This window comes from Protopterus annectens, chromosome 2.part1 (genome assembly GCF_019279795.1).
Source record: "Protopterus annectens isolate FY-2018-M chromosome 2.part1, PAN1.0, whole genome shotgun sequence".
Taxonomy (NCBI): domain Eukaryota; kingdom Metazoa; phylum Chordata; order Ceratodontiformes; family Protopteridae; genus Protopterus; species Protopterus annectens.
This window is the reverse complement of record NC_056729.1, coordinates 327,153,161-327,174,299: the sequence shown is the minus strand read 5'-3', so window position 1 is coordinate 327,174,299 and position 21,139 is coordinate 327,153,161. Positions and strand designations below refer to the sequence as shown.

Genomic DNA, 21,139 nt, shown 5'->3' with positions numbered 1-21,139 from the left:
TACAATCTATTAGTGCCTTTTATTCTGCTAAAATAATCTTTAGCTTTGGTAGCATAAAGGGCTTGGTACACAGAAGTATCACAGACTGTACCACTACATATCTCATGCCTACTATGAGCCACTGTTCTACAGCTCTACTTATCCATGTTACATACATGGGGTAGCTCTTTATAATAATCATAGCTTTGGCAAGCTCTGCATAAAAAAAAAACAGAAGTTGTGTACTACTGCCATACCTAAAAATTACATCTGAATGTTCTCAAGGGGTTTCCCAATAGTTTGTTTTATGAAGACATGCTACAAAGGACTGCTGGTAGTTGCCTTCTGTTAAGGATCAGATGAACAGTCTATATTCACCTACCCACTAGGGTAGAGTGATTCTTGGTTTCCACTGTTATTTGGCTTCAGATTGTGCATAATTGTCTTGCACTGCAAAAGAATTTCACAGCTAACATGTTTTAACAACATCTGTAACATCATAGATCAGGCATCACTATTAAATGAGTTAGCTGATGACACTCAGTTATTTAAAGTTACTTTCATGACAAAGCATACTTAGGAATGACTGACACAGTGAACTGGCATTGAATTGGTTACAATAACAGCCATCTGATATGAAGGAGCAGAGTCCTATGTACACAGGTAGGTAATTATCGGCTAGTGGGATGCTGTTTGTGCTCAGATTATTTACCATTTTCCACACAACACAGACACTACAGCACTAATATGTCTTCTACAACACTAATGCTTTATTCAGAGACAGAGTCTGCTTGTTGATGTTAAATTGTTTCATTTATTGGCATTTCAGGGAGCCATTTTGTTTATGTATTTCATGTAGCTCAGAGTTGTTTACTAGTTACCTGTCTCCCCACCCTTTTTCTTTAGATAATACATACATTAGAAGAACACTGTAGTACAGAGTACTGGCATACACAAACATTTGTCAATACAAACTGACAGCCCCACTGTATAGTACATACACACACATATTTTCTGGCACTGTTCAATGCAACATTTAGCTATCATGAATTGGACTAACAATTCTATTTTTCTAAGTGACATTTCAAATTAACGAAACAACGTTTTACATAATAAATGCAGCTTCTAGTACAGCTTCTTAATTCACACTTTTGGTATGCTGTAGCAGTCTTCATTTTGTATCTTAGTTAAGATGCTTTTAGAAGCATCCTAACATTATTAATTTTATAAACATTTCTACCTCCCTTCCTCCTTACTTTTCTTCATAGATGCCACTGAACAGAGAGAGACACACACACACACACACACACACACACACAGTCAGGGATGATTAACTGTCCTCATATTTACCCAGCTGTCTCATCAGATAGGAAAGTTTAATTTCCTTCACAATCAACACTACCTGATGACACCAGTCACTGAGGATTAGAGTAATAAGACAAAAATGGGCAAATAAAATAATGCTGCTTTCTCTACTGACCCTTAGCATGACTTGTTCTTGCTAATATCAAAATCCACATATTATTAGCACTGGTGAAGGTTATGTCATTAGCACAGGCCCTTTCTTCCATTTGTTCTACAGCTTTTCTTTTGGTAAAATACTGCCATGTCAGTATCATTCAGTCTGAATGGTAACTATGAACAAGAGAGTTTTGAATGCTGTACAGAGCTCAGTTAGACCATTGGTACTGTAGCTGTTGTTAGTTCTCATTTCACACAGGAGCCGTTATGCTGATACTAGTGTACATGTATCTGGAAAGAGATGCACCTGTGGTCCCCCCATCTTCTTCCACCAACATCTCTCTAGTTTGTGTGTTTTTTTTTGGACAGCAGTTGAATGTTGCCAAGAATGCCTTACGGAAACGTTTGTTCATGAAGCAGTATATTATTGGATTTACACAAGCAGACGTGTAAGAAAGTAAATGAATAAAGGATATAGGTGTCCCAGTTAACCGTATATCTGCTGAAAAGCGATCGAAAGCCCGCCAGGTATTCACACTAAATATTGGAGTCCAGCATATAAAAAACATGATTACGATGACGATCAGCATGCGGATCACTCGTTTCTTTGCCATTAGACTGGCAGCTGAGCTGTTGCTTCTCGCTCTGTTAATTTTACTTATACTCGTGGTAGACAGCTGTTGCATTTCAAATCGCTTCTTTGATTTTTGTAGGTAACAGCCATCACCATCTTCATACCTACTGCATTCTGAGCTGTTTTTTCTCTCTGTAAACACAGACAAAAACAAAATATTTTCCTGTAATATTTACTTAGAACATACATTTTTCATAGATGAAACATTAAAATAGAAATAACCTGGAAAACAGAAAATTGTAAACCTTTCAAATGAGCATTCCTAGCAGGAATTGAATCTAATTTTATGATGTAAACAATACTGGATCATAATTATAGTGTAAAATTGTTAAAGTTTTGCAAACTTTAATTAATAATAAAGCGTAGTTTTCAGCATGGCAAATATACAACTACAATTAATACATCGCAGTTGTTAAATTTGCAATTCTGAAAAGGTATCCCTACTAATTGCTATTGTCTAGTTAAGCACCACTAAAAATATCATAAATGAAAGGGTGCTGGGTTGATTTAATTAACATGAAACTCAGAGAAGAGTAAAAAGGTGTGCACTTTCTCAACTAAAACTATGGTGAGTATAAAGAAAAAAGTATTTTTTAGCAAGACCCTCTGCACCTTATCTAGATCTCCCTACTTATATGTGCTATCTCCACAGCTGTACAACCTGAAAAAAAAAAACGACCTAAAAATGTAAACAAAAAATATACCAGGAAATGGGATCAGCTAGATGGAATCCCAATGTGGCTATCCAGTCATATTACACAGAAGTGTGTGACAAGAGGAGTAACAATGTAGCATGTCCATACAGCCAAACAAAGGAAACAGTTCTTGCCAAGAAGTATGGTGTTATTTACTTATGCTGCAAATGGTTCCCTAGCTGTTCTCTAGTGTAACCAGCTGTGGACTGTTGCATTAATAAAGAATCAGGCACATCAAACTCTGGGCGACTGATAAAAGGAATTGGCTAGGGAAGAAATCTGTAATAATAAAATAGAAATAATTACACTGCCAAAATAATTAGCTCTAACAACATAATCTTTATCTAGAAGTTTCATAAATGTTCTACGCAAGCAATAATGCCCAACAAGATGCATGTTATTGTGGAAATAATGCCTGCCCAGGGGTGTGCTGACACTGGAGGGTGTTATTTCCACAATAACACACACCCTGGAGACCATTATTGCACTTAAATAATGGACTGTTTGTAAAAGTGTTATGTTTTGCTTAATTTTTTTATTACTCTATTATTGTTTTTATATATTTTGATGTAAAATTCCACCTGATGTTTCAAAGTTACTGTAGTAAATGTAAATGATGTTGGAGGAAGCATTTTACATCCAAAATATATCATTTTTAAGATATCTACATATTTACTTTATTTTTTGGTCCCTTATCCCTAAAATGTGTGGTTTGTAACTAGTCATTGGGGACTGAAGTCATTAAATAACGACACAATTTGACTTTCAGACTATTTCCTTCAGAAAATTCATGTTAATACAAATCCTGTTATTTAAGCTAGTTTGTAATGTTATAAGAACAACATTTAAAATCTATTCCTATTTTTAAGCTTTTGTTCCCCACTTATTTCAAGCTTTATCCAGATTTATTGAACTAAAAGATTAAAAGATATGCAAACCTCTTTCCTGCTGCTTTCACTGGTCAATCAATCTCAGTTTCTGTCTCTCTCATGAACACAACTTGCACTTCAAAAAATGCATACTAACACAAATCTTATTATTCAAGCAACTTTGTGATTTTTATAACAGCAATATTTAACATATGTTCATATCTTGAGCCTTTGTTTCCCCTTTATTTTGGGTTTTATCCAGATAACTTGAGCTAAGATGTCAAGCGGTATGCAAACTTCTTAACTGCTACTGCTGCCAGTGCTTGAGCATTCTCACTCTTATCTCTCTCTCACTCACACACACCTCACTTTCATGCCTGCAAGCACGCATACAGTCACAGACAGAAAAATAAACACACAAAGACACACACACACATACACACCGAAACATAAACACACACACACACACACACACACACACACACACACACAGAAACATAAACACATAAACACACACACACACACACACACACACACACACACACACACACACACACTTTTTTTCTGTTTCATTTTGTTTCTACACTCACTAAACTGCAAAAGCACTGCTTAGTGAGTGTAAAATAGCTCAGTCAATCTTGCTCTCACTCACATGCACATATGCACTCACGCACAGAGACATAAACACACCCACACTTTTTTTATTTTATTTTTTTATATATTTTACACTTGCTAAACAGCAAAAGCGCTGCTTAGTGAGAATAAAATAATGGCAGCTGTTAAGTTACTTTCAGTTTGAGCTCCACGTTAGCTTAATATGCTGCAGTGAAGTGGTGGACTCATTTTTTAGAGAACATTACCTGTAGATTAACACCCTGCTGGAGAATATTCATTCTCCCATCAATGTGCAATCTACAGGCCGCCCATTCTCTAAAGTAAAAATAATATAGTGGGCAGGGAGCTACAGTGCTTGGATCTGCTCCACTTCTCACCAATAAATTAATCTTTAAATCTAAATATCTAAAATTTTACTTAAATCTGATGATCACAAGGGATATGATTTCTAGAGTTAACAGATTAAAGTATAAGAAAGGCACACAATTATGAAACACTAAACTACTCACTGAGTGTAATACAACTTCAAGAGCCTACAGAAAATAGGTACTAACTTACTGGATATAGACTTATATCATCCACAACCAAAATAGGCTTCACTCTGAACATCCCATCAAGCAGAGTTTTTGACCTGGCTATATAGACCCCTTTCTCACTAGTCTCTCTGTATTTCAGTGCCTCGCAGAGCTCATGTGCCCTCAGTTACTGTCCTTTGAATAAACTCTTACACACACACACACACACATACACACACACACACACACACACACACACACACACACACACACACACACACACCCAACCAAGGCTGGTAATGTTTTTCAACACTATAGCCTTCTGTCCTGGATCAAGTTAATAAACTGGCAGTGACCCAGATTACTAGGCTGGAGAAGTTGCACTTACTGTTTCACTCTTGTTAAAAAGACAAATAATTATTGTGATGCCCCTGCACTGGCTCAGTAATCAAGGAGCCGCAATCCTCACCACTGGCAACAGTGAGGGACATACACAATGGGAGGATGACAAGTACACAAACAGTAAAGTACAATTTCCCTTTAGAGCACACAGAGATCAGTCAGTCTGGGGATGGTTTCTTCCTCTTTCTCCAGAAACCCAGTAAAACTCCCCACTAGCACAGCTATAGAGTTGAGTCTTTAGCCACGGTTCCAAGCCAAGTCCTCCCAACACTCTCTCTGTCCAGCCAGTACTTAGTGTCCATGTCCAAGTAGCTGACACACACACACTCACACACACACACACACACACACACACACACACACACGCACAGACGCACACACGCACACACACACACACACACACACACACACACACACACACACACGCACACACACGCACACACACACACACACTCACATAAACACACACACACACACACACACCCACACACACACACACACACACACACACACACACACACACACACACACACACTCACATGCACGCACGCACACACACACACACACACACACGCACACATGCACACACACAGTTTGAGATTTGATTTATACACAAACACACACCTGGGAAAGGCTAGCACAGGTTTACTAGCTATGCCCCATTCTTCCCAGACCATAAGGTAGTTATCACTGCCACCAGAACCTTTTTATCAGAGACTTTAATGCTCTTCCCAAAGGGTGGCCAATCCTACTGTGTAATATTACTATTATCCAAATGGTAAGTGTGACCAAGAGCAAGGCTGTTTGGGAGTGGCCTGTACAGTGTCTCCAAATACATATGCAAGTACTCTAAGAGCTTAAATATGTCTCAGAAATATCAGCCACAAAGATAGGTTTAAATATAGTTAATAATAAATAATAAAAGAACAACAGACTACTCAATCAACACAGGAACTACAGAATTCAGAATCACAGGAAATATTTTGAAATAACATTGCAGGACAGTCTCAAATAAATACAGGAAACATCTAAACTAATCTTTATTATATTCCTATCTATATCTAAGAGATACTATGCCCTAAATAACTTACTTACAGAACAAGATGCAGGCCGAAGTGCTGACCGGAGGTTTCTAGGTCCAAGGCAAGATGCAAAATGCCCAGTCTCTCTCTCTCTGAGAGAGTTCTTAAATTAATATCAGACATTACTGCTGGGTTAGCCTGGATGACACCACTTTTTGTCACATGACTTCAGTTCCCAGACTAAACCATAAACTAATAGAATTTTAACATCCCTGTGTGAAAAATACATATCTCTCAGGTGTGCTCAAAACTGTGTGGATGCTAGGAAGTCATAAAGCAATCAAACACTTTACATTTTAAACTTAGTAATTACTTTTCTTTTCAGACAATAGAAAAACTTCTATCTCTAGACATGGTTTCTGCTTGCTGCATTGAAACTAACTTTTATAGCACATTGTAAAGCACTTAATTTCAACTTATTTTCTTGATGTTTTGCAAGTTAATCTTCTATGTTCCAGCAGGGTATGCTGTGGTTACTTTTATGAAGCTCATACATACAGTTCTGTATAAATCATATCAATATTCAGAAATAACATAGAATTATTTACAAAGTTCCAGATAACTGGGTCGGCAGTGTCAGATTTCTTCCCTCCCTGAAAACTCAAGCTAGTTTTTCAAGTGACCTTTGAGAAACTTTGCTTGAGAGGGTTGAGCCTATCTGGGTATACCTTACCCCATTCCCTGTTTTGACAGCCCATCTGCATTGGCATTGCTAACCCCACTGCAGTGCTGCACTGTCATATATGCTTGCAACCCCAGACTCCACCTTAGTAACTTGGCATTTTGATGGCTGGCATGACATAGCCATGTTAAGGAATTGTGGTCTGTAACTACAGTGAATTTTCTTCCATACAGATAAGGCTGAAATATCTGCAGTGCCCACACTATGGCTAGGCATTCCTTTTCTACAGCTGCATAGAATTCCTCCCTGGGTTGGAGCCTATGACTTAGATATACCACTGGGTGCTCTTCTTCCACTGAGGAAACCTGGCTAAGTACAGCCCCCACCCCATGGTTTGAAGCATTCACCTGCACAACAAATTATTTGCTGTAATCTGTACTGGCTAACACAAGGGGTCCTTCCAAAGTTCCTTTAAGCTTCTGGAATGCCTGCTCACATGCTGTGATCCACAATACATTATCTGACCTGTTTTTCCTTGTCAGGTGTGTGAGGAGGGAGCAGCTATGGTACTATAACTGAGGACCAACATTCTGTAGCACCCTGCTCTCCGAAATAATGCTCTCACCTGCTTTTTGGTACAGGGGTAGGCCATGCCTGAATGGCTTTCACTTTTGCAGGTTCTGGCCTAATCTTACCACACCCCACTCTATGTCCCAGGTAGGAGACCTCTGTCGTACCCACCTGACATTTGCTGGGCTTAATGGTCAACCCTGCCCTCTGTAGTTTGCCCAGCACCTTCCTGACATGCTGAAGGTGCTATTGCCAAGAATTGCTGTAGATGGGCATATCATCTAGGTAAGCAAGGGCAAAATTTCCTGCTCCTTCTAGGATATGATCTACCAGCCTCTGGAAAATTGCTGTGGCATTTTTCATCCCAAAGGGCATCTTTGTCAAGTCATACAAGCCACAATGAGTCACAAAGGCTGACCTCTCTCTACCACTGGGAGTCAAGGGCACCTGCCAGTAACCCTTGGTAAGATCAATAGTGGTAAGATACTTAACCTCACCCAGCTGCTCTAGGGCTTCATCTGTCCTAGGCATGGGGTAAGCATCTGACTCTGTGTGACTATTTAATTTTCTGTAGTCCAGAACCTTATGCTGCCATTCTTCTTTGGTAACAGCACCACTGGGGAGGCCCAGGGACTGCTGGACTCCTGACTTACCCCTAGGTTCATAGATTAGTACTAGGCTAACTGCCTTTATGGGCCATTTTAAGCCTAGCCAATTGCCTCATGTGAGAATCAAACCCTGCACCTTTGGTTTATAAGGCAAACACCTTAACCATTATGCTAACCTCCAACCCCTAGTGCCAACATTTCCTTTATCTCCTCTCTCAGAGTCTGTTTGACTCTCTCAGGCACCCTACAAGGGGCCTGCTTAATAGGCCTTTGGGGTCCTGTATCCACATGGTGCTGCACCAGGTGGGTGCACCCTGGTTTCCCTGTGAACATGTCCCCAAATTCCTGTAACACTGCTTCTATTTCTCAAACCTGGGTAGAGGATAGCTGCTGGGGCATTGCTACCCTTCCACTGAGGTGTCAATCTGAGCTCACTGAGGAGATCAGTCACCAGATCCCCCTCTGACTCCTGCCATCCACTGCAAATACTCAGCACAAGAGCCTCCCTATCATGGTAAGGTTTCATCATGTTAACATGGTACAGTTTGTGCCCCTGCCTTCTTCCTAGCAGTTCTACCATGTAGTTAACACCACTGACCTTCCTTACCACCTTGTAGGGTCCCAAGCAAGCTGCCTGCAGCTTGTTGTGTCTGACAGAAATGATAACCATTACCTGCTGCCCTACAGCATACTCTCTAGCTTAAGCATTCCTGTCATACCAGAACTTTTTCTGCTGTTGAGCTTTTGCCAGGTTCTCCTGCTCCAAGCCCATGATTTCCCCAAGCCTTGTTCTGAGGTTTAGGACATATGCCACAACAGACTCCTTGTGGGATTCACACTCACCCTCTCACTCACCTCAAATCAAATCTGGAGGTCTCCTCATCCTAAGCCCATACAACAACTCAAAAGGTGAACAACCTAGTGGATTCCTGGGGCACCTCTCTGTAAGCAAACAACAGATGGGGTAAATATTTGCCCATTTTTTCTTAAACTGGTCTGCAAATACCCATAGCATCATCTTGGGTGTAGAGTTTAACCTCTCAACAGGACCATTCATCTGGGAATGGTAGGGGGTGGTCTTTAGGTGATTCACCCCACAGTACTTCCACAGACAAGCCAGCAGGTCTGACATGAAATTGGCACCTCTGTCAGTCAGTATTTTTTTTGGAAAACCTACCCTGCTGAAAACTTCTAACAAAGGATTTGCCACCTTTTCTGCCTCAATGGAGGACAGATCCACTGCCTCAGGGTATCTGGTAGGATAATCTTCTACCACTACGATATACTTTTTCCCTTGGAACTTGAGGTACACAGAGGCCCCACAATATCCATAGCTATCCTCTGAAATGGTTCCTCAATCACAGGCAAAGGCATCAAAGGAGCTTTCACTTTGTCTCCTGCCTTGCCTACCATTTGGCACTGCTCACAGGTCCTGCAGTACCCTGTTACATCTATGGAAATCCCAGGCCAATAGAAGTTCTGCATAATACGTCTCTTTGTACGCTTTATGCCCGTATGTCCTGCAAAGGGAATATCATGGGCAATGGCTAGAAAACTACTGTATTCTCTTGCCCTCTAGCCCTCTTTCAGGGGTCTACTCTCTATACAGTAATCCTTTGTCCCAGTATACAGATTCCCCCTCCCTTGAAAATCAGGTGCCTCACTAGCTACCTCCCTCAGGCCTTATAATGTAGGGTCTGAGAGCTGAGCCTGTCTCATATCTCTCTTTGTAACACTTCCCAGCTCCCCTTCCACAGAAAGTCTGGCATCCTCTGACAGTGGATGCCTCACTGTCAGCCTGGGTAATACTACTACTCACCGCTGCCCTTGCAGTCACTCTGTCCAAGGGAACATCAGTACCCACAAGCAGCTGTGGCTCACCTTCCATCTCACTGTTACAGGGAAGCTTCCTCCCTGAAATAACCATCTCACTAGTCCTGGCTGCAAGTGTGCGGTCTGTATGAGTCTCCCCAGGCTTCCAGACCCACATGCTTGTAACTACATGCACTCAGGGTACTGCATTATCAAATTCATTCCTATCAGGACATCTGCAGGGATATCCTCAAACACACCTACTTGCTTGCTTCTTTTTCCACCTTCCCAGTCCAGGTGAACCCTAGCCAAAGGTATTTGGAATGGGGTCTCTCCTACAGCTCTGACTGGAGTAGACTGCCCAAACAAGTAGTGCTCCTCTGTAACCATTGCAGTCTTCACAATGGTTAGGTCAGAGGCTGTGTCTCTCTTAACCATGGCCTCTTTCCCATTCACTAAGATGAGATATTACCTCTTGTGGTAGTTTGTACCCTTGTTGTCTTGAGACAACTTACTGCTGGCATTTTGTCATTCCCACTTACTGGCTTTCCCACCTTTTGTTCCCCACCTTGCCTCTGTGGACATATATATGCTACGGTCCCACTGATTGCATTTAAAACATTTAACCCTTGGTCCTGGATGTCTACCTGGACTAGTGGCTTCCCCTGCTACTGGTGGACTCTGTTGCGGCAGTCTGGGCTGTCCACCATAAGTTCTCTTAGACCCATGAACAGCACTGGGTGTCCCTTTACTGTGCAATGATGCCCTGCTTGCTAGGTATAGGTCTCCCTTCTTCCCCAACTCATCTGAAGAAGTGCATTGTCTAGCAGCTAACCAGATTCTCATGTCCTCAGGCAAAGTGTTAAGGGCTTGTTCCCTCACCAAGAGGTCTGCCAGTCCTTCAAAAGTGGTGACCTGACATCCACTCACCCACCTATGAAAATAAGTGCTTAGTTCAGCAACATATTCACACACACTTTAATCTGCCTTGCGTCTATGCTCACAGAACGTTTTCCTATAAGCTTCAGGTGTTAACTTAAAAAATTCTAAACGACAGTTCTTTACAACATTATAATTTAAACAATCAGTATCGGACAGTTTCGAAATTACAGTTGCAGCTTTACCATGGAGTAAGGGGTCAGGAACCATGCCCAGAGCCCTTGGTCAACATTATACTGTTTACATACCCTTTCAAACATATGAATTAAACTATCAAAATTATCCACCTCTGTAAATCGTGTAAGAAATTTACTGACGTTTGTTGCTTCTGAGGTTCAGTTACTCCCTTCACCATTACCTCCATGACTCTGGAAAAGAGTCAGCATCTCCTTTTCATGTTGCCTCTCCCTCTCCTTCTCAGCTTCCAGGTGTTACAGTTTCTCATTTTTCTCAGTCTTCAGACATTGCAGTTTCTCATTTTCCTCAGTCCCTAGATGCCTTAGTCTTTCTGCTGCCTCTATTTCCAAACACTTGGGCTATAGCTCAAGATTCTTTAACTTCAGATGGATTTGTAAGTCCTCTGTGGAAAGGATGAACTGTCTATTTTTTGAGAGTTGTACATCTCCAAGGCCAATCTGATTGTCCTCCTGGTTGCTATTTTGCAATGTAGCTGTGACTAAAGCTGCAATTATGTCTGCTTTATTCAAGCTGGCATGCACCACACCTTTAGCCTGGCACATCTCAGCCAACTGGCTCCTTGTCAGCTTGCCATACACCTCTGCTGACATGTCTGCTCTCCCTGACTAAGCTAACAAAAAAAAATAAAACAATTGTGACATAAACTCTGAATGTTCACTCCATGGCTGATTGAGAGTACAAACACCTTCAGTAACCACTATACACAGGCTACAGGAATTCAATATCCACACCACTACAAGCCAATTAATATGTGATGTGGCTAACTCACCACTGTCAACCAATTAATATGTGATGTGGATATCCCAACACTGTCCACCAATAAATATGTGATACCCCTGCACTGGCCCAGTAATCAAGGAGCCTCATTCCTCACCACTGGCAACAGTGAGGGACGTATACAATGGGAGGATGACAAGTACACACACACAGTAAAGTGCAATTTCCCTTAAGAGCACACAGAGATCACAGTCAGTCTAGGTCTAGTTTCTCTCTCTCTTTCTCCAGATCTCCAGTAAGACTCCCCACTGGCACAGCTATAGAGTTGAGTCCTTAACCAGGGTTCCAAGCCAAGTCCTCCCATCACTCTCTCTGTCCAACCTGTGCTTTGTATCCCTGTCCATGTAGCTCACACACACACACATACACACACACACACACACACACACACACACACACACACACACACACACACACACACACACACACACACACACACACACACACACACACATACACACACACACACACACACACACACACACACACACACACACACACGCGCACACACTTTGAAATTTGATTTATACACAAACACACACCTGGGAAATGCTGGCACAGGTTTACTACCTATGCCCCTTCTGCCCAGACCATAAGGTAGTTATCACTGCCACCAGAACCCCTTATCAGCTACTTTAAGGCTCTTCCCAAAGGGTGACCAATCCTATTGTGTACTATTACTATAGTCCAAATGGCAAGTGTGACCAAGAGCAAGGCTATTTAGGAGTGGCCTGTACAGTGTAACAAAATACATATGCAAGTACTCTAAGAACTTAAATATGTCTCACAAATATCAGCCATAAACATAGGTTTAAATATATATATAAATATAGTTAATAAAAGAACAAGGCAAATATATGTAAATATAGTTAATAAAAGAAAAAGACAATACTCAATCAACACAGTAACTACAGTGTTTAGAATCACAAGAAATATTTAAAAACAGTATTGTAGGACAGTCTCAAATAAATACAGAAAACATCTAAACTAATCTTTACTATATTCCTTTCTATATCTAAGAGATACTATTCCCTAAATAACTTACTTACAGAGCAAGATGCAGGCAGCAGTGCTGAATGGATGTTTCTAGGTCTAAGACAAGATACAACATGCCCAGCCTCTCTCTGATAGAGTTCTTAAATTAATATCAGACATTACTGCTGGGTTAGCCTGGATGACATCACTTTTTGTCACCCGACTTCAGTTCCCAGGCTAAACCAGAAACTAAGAGAATTTTAACATCTCGGTGTGAGAAATATATATCTCTCAGATGTGCTCAGATCTGTGTAACTGCTAGGAAGTCATAAAGCAATCAAACACTTTACATTTTAAACCTAGTAATTACTTTTCTTTTCAGCAATAGAAAAAACTTCTAGCTCTAGGCATTGTGTCTGCTTGCTGCATTAAAACTTTTATAGCACATCATAAAGCACTTTATTTCAACTTATTTTCTTGACGTTTTATAAGTTAATCTTCTGTGTTCCAGCAGGGTATGCTGTGGTTACATTCTTGAAGGTCAGTACATAACATACAGTTCTATATAAATCATGTCAATATTCACAAATGACATAGAATTATTTACAAAATTCCAAATAACTGGGCAGGCAGTGTCACAATTATAAATAGTCTGGAACAGAAAAGTCTGGTCATTTAAAGGTATATGCCAGCAGTTTGTCACCATTTTGCAATAAATTTTCTCCTATCAATTAATAAGTAAGAGAACAGAGAACAGCCATACTTTTGAAATGACTAAACAGAAATACTTTAAGAATGAATGAGTTAAGCAGTGCAGTAAATAGTTAAATATAGAGAGAAAATGAAATTTGACAAAGAAAATGAAAAAAATCCTTTTGGGACAAATAGATTACAATAAAGAAAACATCTGTCTACAGCAAGACTTTCCCTAGGTAGTTATGAACTACATGAATTACTGATCCTTAATCTAAACTATTTAAATTTCCGACATATAATGGACAGAGACAAAGTGCAGAGAAGTTGGAACTCTGTCCTGTTTTGTAAACTCTTCTTTTGTTATTTTCTTCTTATAAGCCATTTATTTTATATATTTGAATAGAGAGGACAGATGCAATTGTCAAGAGTTTAACATTTACATAGTAATGAATTATTACAGATCCTGTAATCAGAGTGCATAACAAATACAGTTTTCTGATTCACATGTATGTTATACGTTTCACATCATATGTATAAATGCTGTATTTCCAGTTAGAAGATTCAGCTACAAATTTCTTATACTTTTTATATGTTGCATAGAAAAAGGTCACAAGTTCATACACTTTTTTCATGCCACTGGAAAAACACACATGTTTCAGATATACAGTCACATATTTTAGTTTACATGCTGCAGGTTTTATAGGGCTTAAGCATAGCTGACATATATGTTACTTTCTGACTCCGCAAACAGTGGCATATGTATCCTCACACATCACATCTCCCTTCAGTTATACTTCAAGCAAGTTTACTTCTGACATCAAGGTGGAGCTTGCGAGGACAGTGCATCCCTTTTGGTACATCACCCAGTTCATTATCTTAAAAGGTTATCTGGCTTTACATCCTTAGTCGGTAGATCCTCCCTGAATTATCTACACTTGAACAGACTCTGACTGAATATTACCACCACCTACTCTATGATCCGGATAAGACACTTTTGTCACTCTTTCCTTATACTTGCCTTAATAGTTTTAACCCTGCCCTTTTTAGTTTCCCAGAACAACTCCCTAACATATTAAATATATTTTTGCCAGGACTGGCTATAGATTGCAATGTCATACATGTAAGAAAAAGCATAGTTCCAGCTCCTGCTAGGATGTGATCTACCAACCACTGGGAAGCTGCTGGGAAATTCTTTACCACAAATGGCATATTAGTGAAATTAAAAAACTCAAAAAAGCTCACAAAAATATCAGTAACATAGCTGAAATAGATCATTTGCTAGTTAGCCTTTTGCCTACTAACAATTGAGGTAATGAGAAAAGGAGTCCTTGCAGTGAAGTATTCATACAGTCCAAAATTATAAGATGGAAATACTCATAGTTTTTGTTGCTGCTGTTTCTCATGAAATGCTCACAGTTTTTCACTGTTGGGATAATTCTCTGTGCTTGATGATTGGGCTGTACACTGTTGGGATAATTCTCTGTGCTTGATGATTGGACTGCACACTGTTGGGATAATTCTCTGTGCTTGATGATTGGGCTGTACACTGTTGGGATAATTCTCTGTGCTTGATGATTGGACTGTACACTGTTGGAATAATTCTCTGCGCTTGATGATTGGACTGCACACTATTGGGATAATTCTCTGTGCTTGATGATTGGACTGTACACTGTTGGGATAATTCTCTGTGCTTGATGATTGGCTGTAATTAGTGTGAACTGTACTTTATGTGTCTAAAGTTCCTCCCATGCACAGATCTTCTAAATTTCTAAGTTTTGTATTGCAGTCTACTGAACATATTACAATATCAGGTATCTACTTTTTATGCATTAATTAAATATGCACTTGTTGTGTTTGTCACTTTGACTATGTTTAGGAATATTGAATAATAATCTATTCATGCAAGAGGTGTAACTTTCTTGGTTTATAACAGATCAATGCCAACTTAACTCCACGGAAAAAGATGGTTAAAATTACTTTTTTCTGAATTTTTGTAGTATGCATTCGGGATGACATAACTCTGTACTAATTATTCTAAATTGTCATTCCTGACCAATAAGTTATATTTCTTGCTTTTCTTTGTACTTTGCTATTCCTAGATTTGACTTCTATGTACTCTCAAACATTTGTATTCACAGTTGATTGGAAGATTATTTTTTCAGATTTTAACATTAATCCATGGATGGATTTAATTTCTAACCTGAATAAAAAAAAAAATTCTCATTCCTTAACAATGATTTTGACCAGGACATTGTATTTTAGTAACTGCATTTCTAAATCAGTATATGTACATCTTTGGATTTTTTTTACTTTATTTTTGTTTCATTGGTAACTATAGCCTTACCTAAACAATCCACAGTTCTTCTTTTAACAATCTTCATGCATCTCTTGTAAATAGGATCTTTTAACATGTCTGTTATATGTGTTTGCTTGCCTTCTGTAGATTAAGTTACATTCCCTGCTGGGGTAGTTTTTCTCAATGTTTTCTGAAATCTCAATAGTGTCATACACAAATACTTTCTGAATATACTCTGCAAGGTATTGTGGACTGTTTCCACTTGAACTTATTTACAGCAGAAATATGTATGACAGTTCATATCCATTCATTGTTGCTAATAGTTTCTTTTATATCTGAACATAGCTCTTTTGTGACTGTAAATGCTCATGCCCCATAGACAACTAGTTTATTGCCTTGTATAATCCCAACTCCTCTACCATTCTGACTGGCATCTACTTATTACACAAGTAGCTTATTGTACAAAAAGGTATACAAAACCAAATCCAAACTGCCTTATTGATCCAACTTTAATGCAATAAAAACAAATGATAAAATAACCATAACATATTTTAAATAAAAACAAATAACATACAAAATGTAAACATAGTACCTCAGTGCAGTTAGCATTTTCATCCATTTGTCTTCTTGGTGTTTGTACAACTGTTCTGTCATTTTCTGCATCAAACTTCTGTTCCTCTAATCTTAGAATACGGTCCATACAGTTCAGACGTGCTACTCTTAATTTAAATTTGCTCTTATTAAATTTAAAATTAGTTTTTCTTAATCCAGTCAGCAGCTGTATTAATCTTGCTGATCTATCTAATAATACACAGTTATGTGTATAATATATTCCAAGTCTCAGATTAGTTGTGCAACAGCACTTTGGAATACCTGTGGTGCTTAGAGAATACTAATTTGTAGTCTAAAGAATCTGTGCATTCTTAATCATCAAGATCTGTACTATGATCTGCACTCTCATCTGTGAAAATCAAAGGAAAAGTTACACTAAAAATACACTTAAAAGAGAGTGGCATCATGATGGAAAATGGAAACCTGCTTTATACTGTATTAATGAGTGCTTTTTCCATACACTGGACTTCAGCGTTTGAATAAGTCCACCTTGTGACAGAAGGAACTTACAAATATTCACTGAAACTCAGAATTTTGCAGTTTCTCATCATAGCACTAGTCTATGTCTGTTTTAGATGAATGCTTGTAGCTTTGTAATGGCATATTAACTGCACATGATATGGAGATTTCCTCATCTTCTTTTATCTGCTAGAATTATTGGCTTGCATCTTGTACTAAAATAGTTACTGACATTCCTGTGACTATTTCTTTAGCTGTAAGTAATAGATTATGAGGTGCTTTAATCAGTTTGCAATATTATTGTAGAGCAGCACAAATGTGAATTTTATCTTACTTCATGACAGTACCCATAGTATTTACTGATTTTGTTTTCTGTAAAGGCTTTTTCATGAAAGCTAAACTTTCCATTTTCTGTAACTCCCACTCTATTCCACTTCTGAGAGATACTAATACTTCCCTGCAAGCATGAATTAATATTTTTATCTCCTCGGGGTTTATTTTCATATGATAGTTTTCTGACAAACATCCTAGGCATGTAAATAAATAGCACAGTCATGAAGGATATTATAGCTATGGCTCTGCACAATCTTCAAGATATCCCGGTGACTCTTCTACTGTACCTTTGCTTGTGCACTTTTTACTTTTGCATTGTGAATTTTTTTAACATTCTTAGCTCCTCACAAAAGCCAAATAATACAGAACGTTGGGTGAATTTACTCTTTAAGAGTTACAATTTGGAATAAGACTATACTTTTTATTTTTTTATTCATATGTCAGTACATTTTAACCATACATCAGTACTTTTTGATCTAGTCACTCAATGTGCTGCCCAAAATACATTAATGTGCATGTCTCTGTTCAGTGCATTTGAAACTCAGCAATTCAAAAGTATCTTCTGGCAAAATGCTATGGTCTACAGATACATTCTAGTTCAAATTCAAAGACTATGGGCCAGATTCAGGAAGGCTTACACGGAGTTTAAGAGTAGTGTAAGCCTCCGTGTAAGCCCCCTGATTCAGCAACAGCCCAAATCTCCGTGTAAGAGACAGCTAACACGTCTCTTACACGGAGTGGGCGTGGAAATGCTCAATACCTCATTTGCAGCTCCAAGATATGCAAATGAGGTATGTGAGCGATCCACGAAGCTCAAAACCAGTCCGTAACGGACGTGTTGCAGAAATGTACTCAGCTGACAACTGAGTACATTTCTGCAATTAAAACGGAGCTATGTCAGCTCCAAATAAAGGGTGCATTTGTTACAGTAAGCATGCCAATGGCCAAATATGTGGCCATTGGCATGAAAGTGTTGCAAAAAAGTTATATAACTTTTTTTTTTTCCACGGATTTATGTGTTTAACTGTAGCACACCAGCAAACGGGTGCGCTACCTAAAACTGAAAACCGAAGCTTATAAGGCCACAATTGTGGGATTTATGTATTACATGAAATGTCAATGGAGGGACTTGCAGAGCAAAAACAATATGGCCTCCGTTTAGTGGTTGTCAAGGGGGGGAAGCTCCGTGTAAGATATGTAACTAAGCATTACTAGGCAATCCTATGTAAATGAGGGTTACAATACTGAATCACACTGCCACATAGGTAATGAGCACTTTCTGAGTAGTGTAAGAGTTAGAGAAGGGGAGGAACAGAGTAAGAGGTAGGTGACATCATGGGGAAGGATAGAAAGAAATGTACCAGATTGGAGGGCAATGTAAGGTAAGAGATGACAGACAGACATCAGGGAGGGAGGTGTGTCCCAACAGAACACTAGGAAAGTCAAGAAATTGAGGGCATACGCTATCCCTACACTCTAAGTTTCTTGATATACGTGCATGCGCGCGTGTGTGTGCGTGTAAGGCAGGTTCTACATGTGGGAGCGTGTTGCAAACTGTTTACAACGGTTTGCGTGGGCGTGTATGTGTGTAAGGCAGTGTGCGCGCGTTTTAGCATGAATCAGCCTAGCTAACACCGTGTAAGGATGTGTGTGCGCGTGTAACACCGTGTAGGGATGTGTACGCGCGTTTAAGTGACTGTGAGCGTGTTTAAGCTGGTGTGCACATTGCTCCCCCTCAGGAAACAGAGAGGAAGCAGGAAACAACCAAAATACAGGGAAACTGCCAGGGAATACTGCTGGAGTTAATTGGTGGAAACAATTGGAAGCAGGCAATTACACAGGCAGACTAGAAACCCAACCCAGCACTTAAAACACAACAGAGAGCAGTGCAGGCTGTTTCTCACAAGAGATACTGCCAGAAACTAAGCTATCAGAATTGAAAACTGAAAAAAAGCTGAACTCAGAGCAGAAATGCTAGGGGCTGCCATAGCTGTTATATAATCAGACATAGGCGAATTGCTGAGGGTGGTGATAATGCAGATGCTGACAGACAACCCAGAGTGAGGAGAAGGAGAAGAGTATACAGGCCCAGGGTCACCTACCATGGGTTACATGAGCTGGAGATAGTAGAGCGCTATAGAGTGGACAGAGAGCTCCTGCAGCAGATTGTTGAGCTGTGCAGGCCACGCCTCACACACAGAACCAACAGAGGGGAACCCATCCCAGTGGAAACCAAGGTATGTGTTGGCCTAAGAATACTAGCAACAGGTACCTTCCAGAGACCAACTGGCGATATGATGGGGATATCACAGGCATCAGCCTCCAGGGTACTGCACCAGTTCCTGGATGCCATGTCACCACATATCAGTGATCATATATATGTCCCTAATGACCGTGAGGTTGTGGCCAGCAATATCGTCTCTTCCAGCAAATAGCGGGATACCCTGAGGTGCTGGGTGCAATAGACTGCACACATACGCATCAAGGCACCAGCCGGTGAGCGGGGTAGAGTCTACATTAACCGCAAGGGATACCCCTCCATCAACTGCCAGGTCGTGTGTGATGCCCAGGGCATAATAATGAATGTGTGTGCTGGCTGCCCTGGGAGCTACCACGATTCCCACATCTGGCATCTGACGAGCTGTACCAATCATTTGCCAATGGGGACTTCCCACACGGACACCTAGTGGGGATGCTGGTTATGCACTTGAGCCGTGGCTGATGACACCCATCAGAAATGCACACACACCCGAACAGGAACGCCATAATGAGGCACACGCACAAACCGCGTAATATCATAGGCGTGTGTTTGGGCTGCTCAAGTCACGGTTCGGTGTCTGGACATGTCTGGTGGAGCTTTGCAGTACACACCAACTACATGTACCCAAATGATCATGATATGTGCTATGCTACATAATATGATCCTGCGGAAACAGCTGCAGCAGGACCAGCACAGGGCTGGGCCAAACATCCCCCCACCATTGCCAAGGCCACCACAGGCAGGGGTGACTTGGAGGAGGAACAACCTGACCTTGTCCCAGTAGGCAGAAGGAGGCATGCCCAGTATGCCCTGGCCTTGGCAAAGAGGCAACGCATAGCACATATGCTTGGTCAGTAGGAACACTGGGACTGATACCCGCTCTGACTCACTCATACAGTAACAGGGATGCCTAACATGACACAACCTGCTTCCAAACGTACAGGAGTGTAGTATGTGCATCCGACAGAGGCAGCCCTGCAGCACCACCCGAGGCATGAATGCCATGTGTTAAGTAATGTAACACCATGTATCATATGCACACCTGAGGACCATGACTAACATCCACCCTCACCAATCATAAACCACAAAAACACAAACCCACCTCATAGCTATCACAAGGGATAGGAACCTAGATGTAATGCTACCCAATGCCAAAGGTATAAACAGCAAGATGTGTGCAGTGTAAATGCACACAGTATAGGGAATGCACATATCAGTGCTGTAATAGAAAACAGGGTCAAAGCGCATCAGCACCCTGACACTACCAGGGTCACACCTCATACAGTGATGTACATGTGCAAAAACATGGAACAAGATACAAAATGAGGGTGACTACCAATAAATGGCATGGATAACCACACACCCCTGTTGTTACCACAACAAGAAGCATGCATTAGCCATGGTCAAACACCAATGGCTAAAACTGACTACTACTATATAGCTTGCTGCAGACCACTGTCCTAATAGCAGGAACTGCCCCAGGCCTATGTTCACAGGTTCACAGGTTCATACTAGGCTATCTGCCCTAGGGCATTTATAAGCCTAGACCAGAGTTCCGTGGAGTCTGCCGCCCCTTCACTCTGACGGATAATTTGCCCATTATATTGCTGTGCCTCTGACAAGCAGTGATACTGAGGTTATCCCTGGGGCATACCTGCAATCTCCCATCCATTGATTAAGATCTCACTTGAACAAAGCCAGTGAGGTACTCAGCCTCACATGTACCAGGA

The 21,139-nt window shown here is 40.4% G+C and overlaps 1 protein-coding gene across 1 annotated transcript in view; it reads right to left on the bottom strand.

Moving 5' to 3' along the window:
- Positions 1–784: 784 nt before the first annotated feature.
- The window catches only part of CCKAR (cholecystokinin A receptor), a 1,479,640-nt gene continuing 1,459,285 nt past the window's right edge, over positions 785–21,139 (bottom strand). Inside the window, exon 5 of the mRNA XM_044062153.1 lies at positions 785–2,206. Within this exon, the coding sequence (XP_043918088.1) occupies positions 1,692–2,206 (515 nt within the window). The 3' untranslated portion in view covers positions 785–1,691. The remainder of the gene's footprint in view (positions 2,207–21,139) is intronic.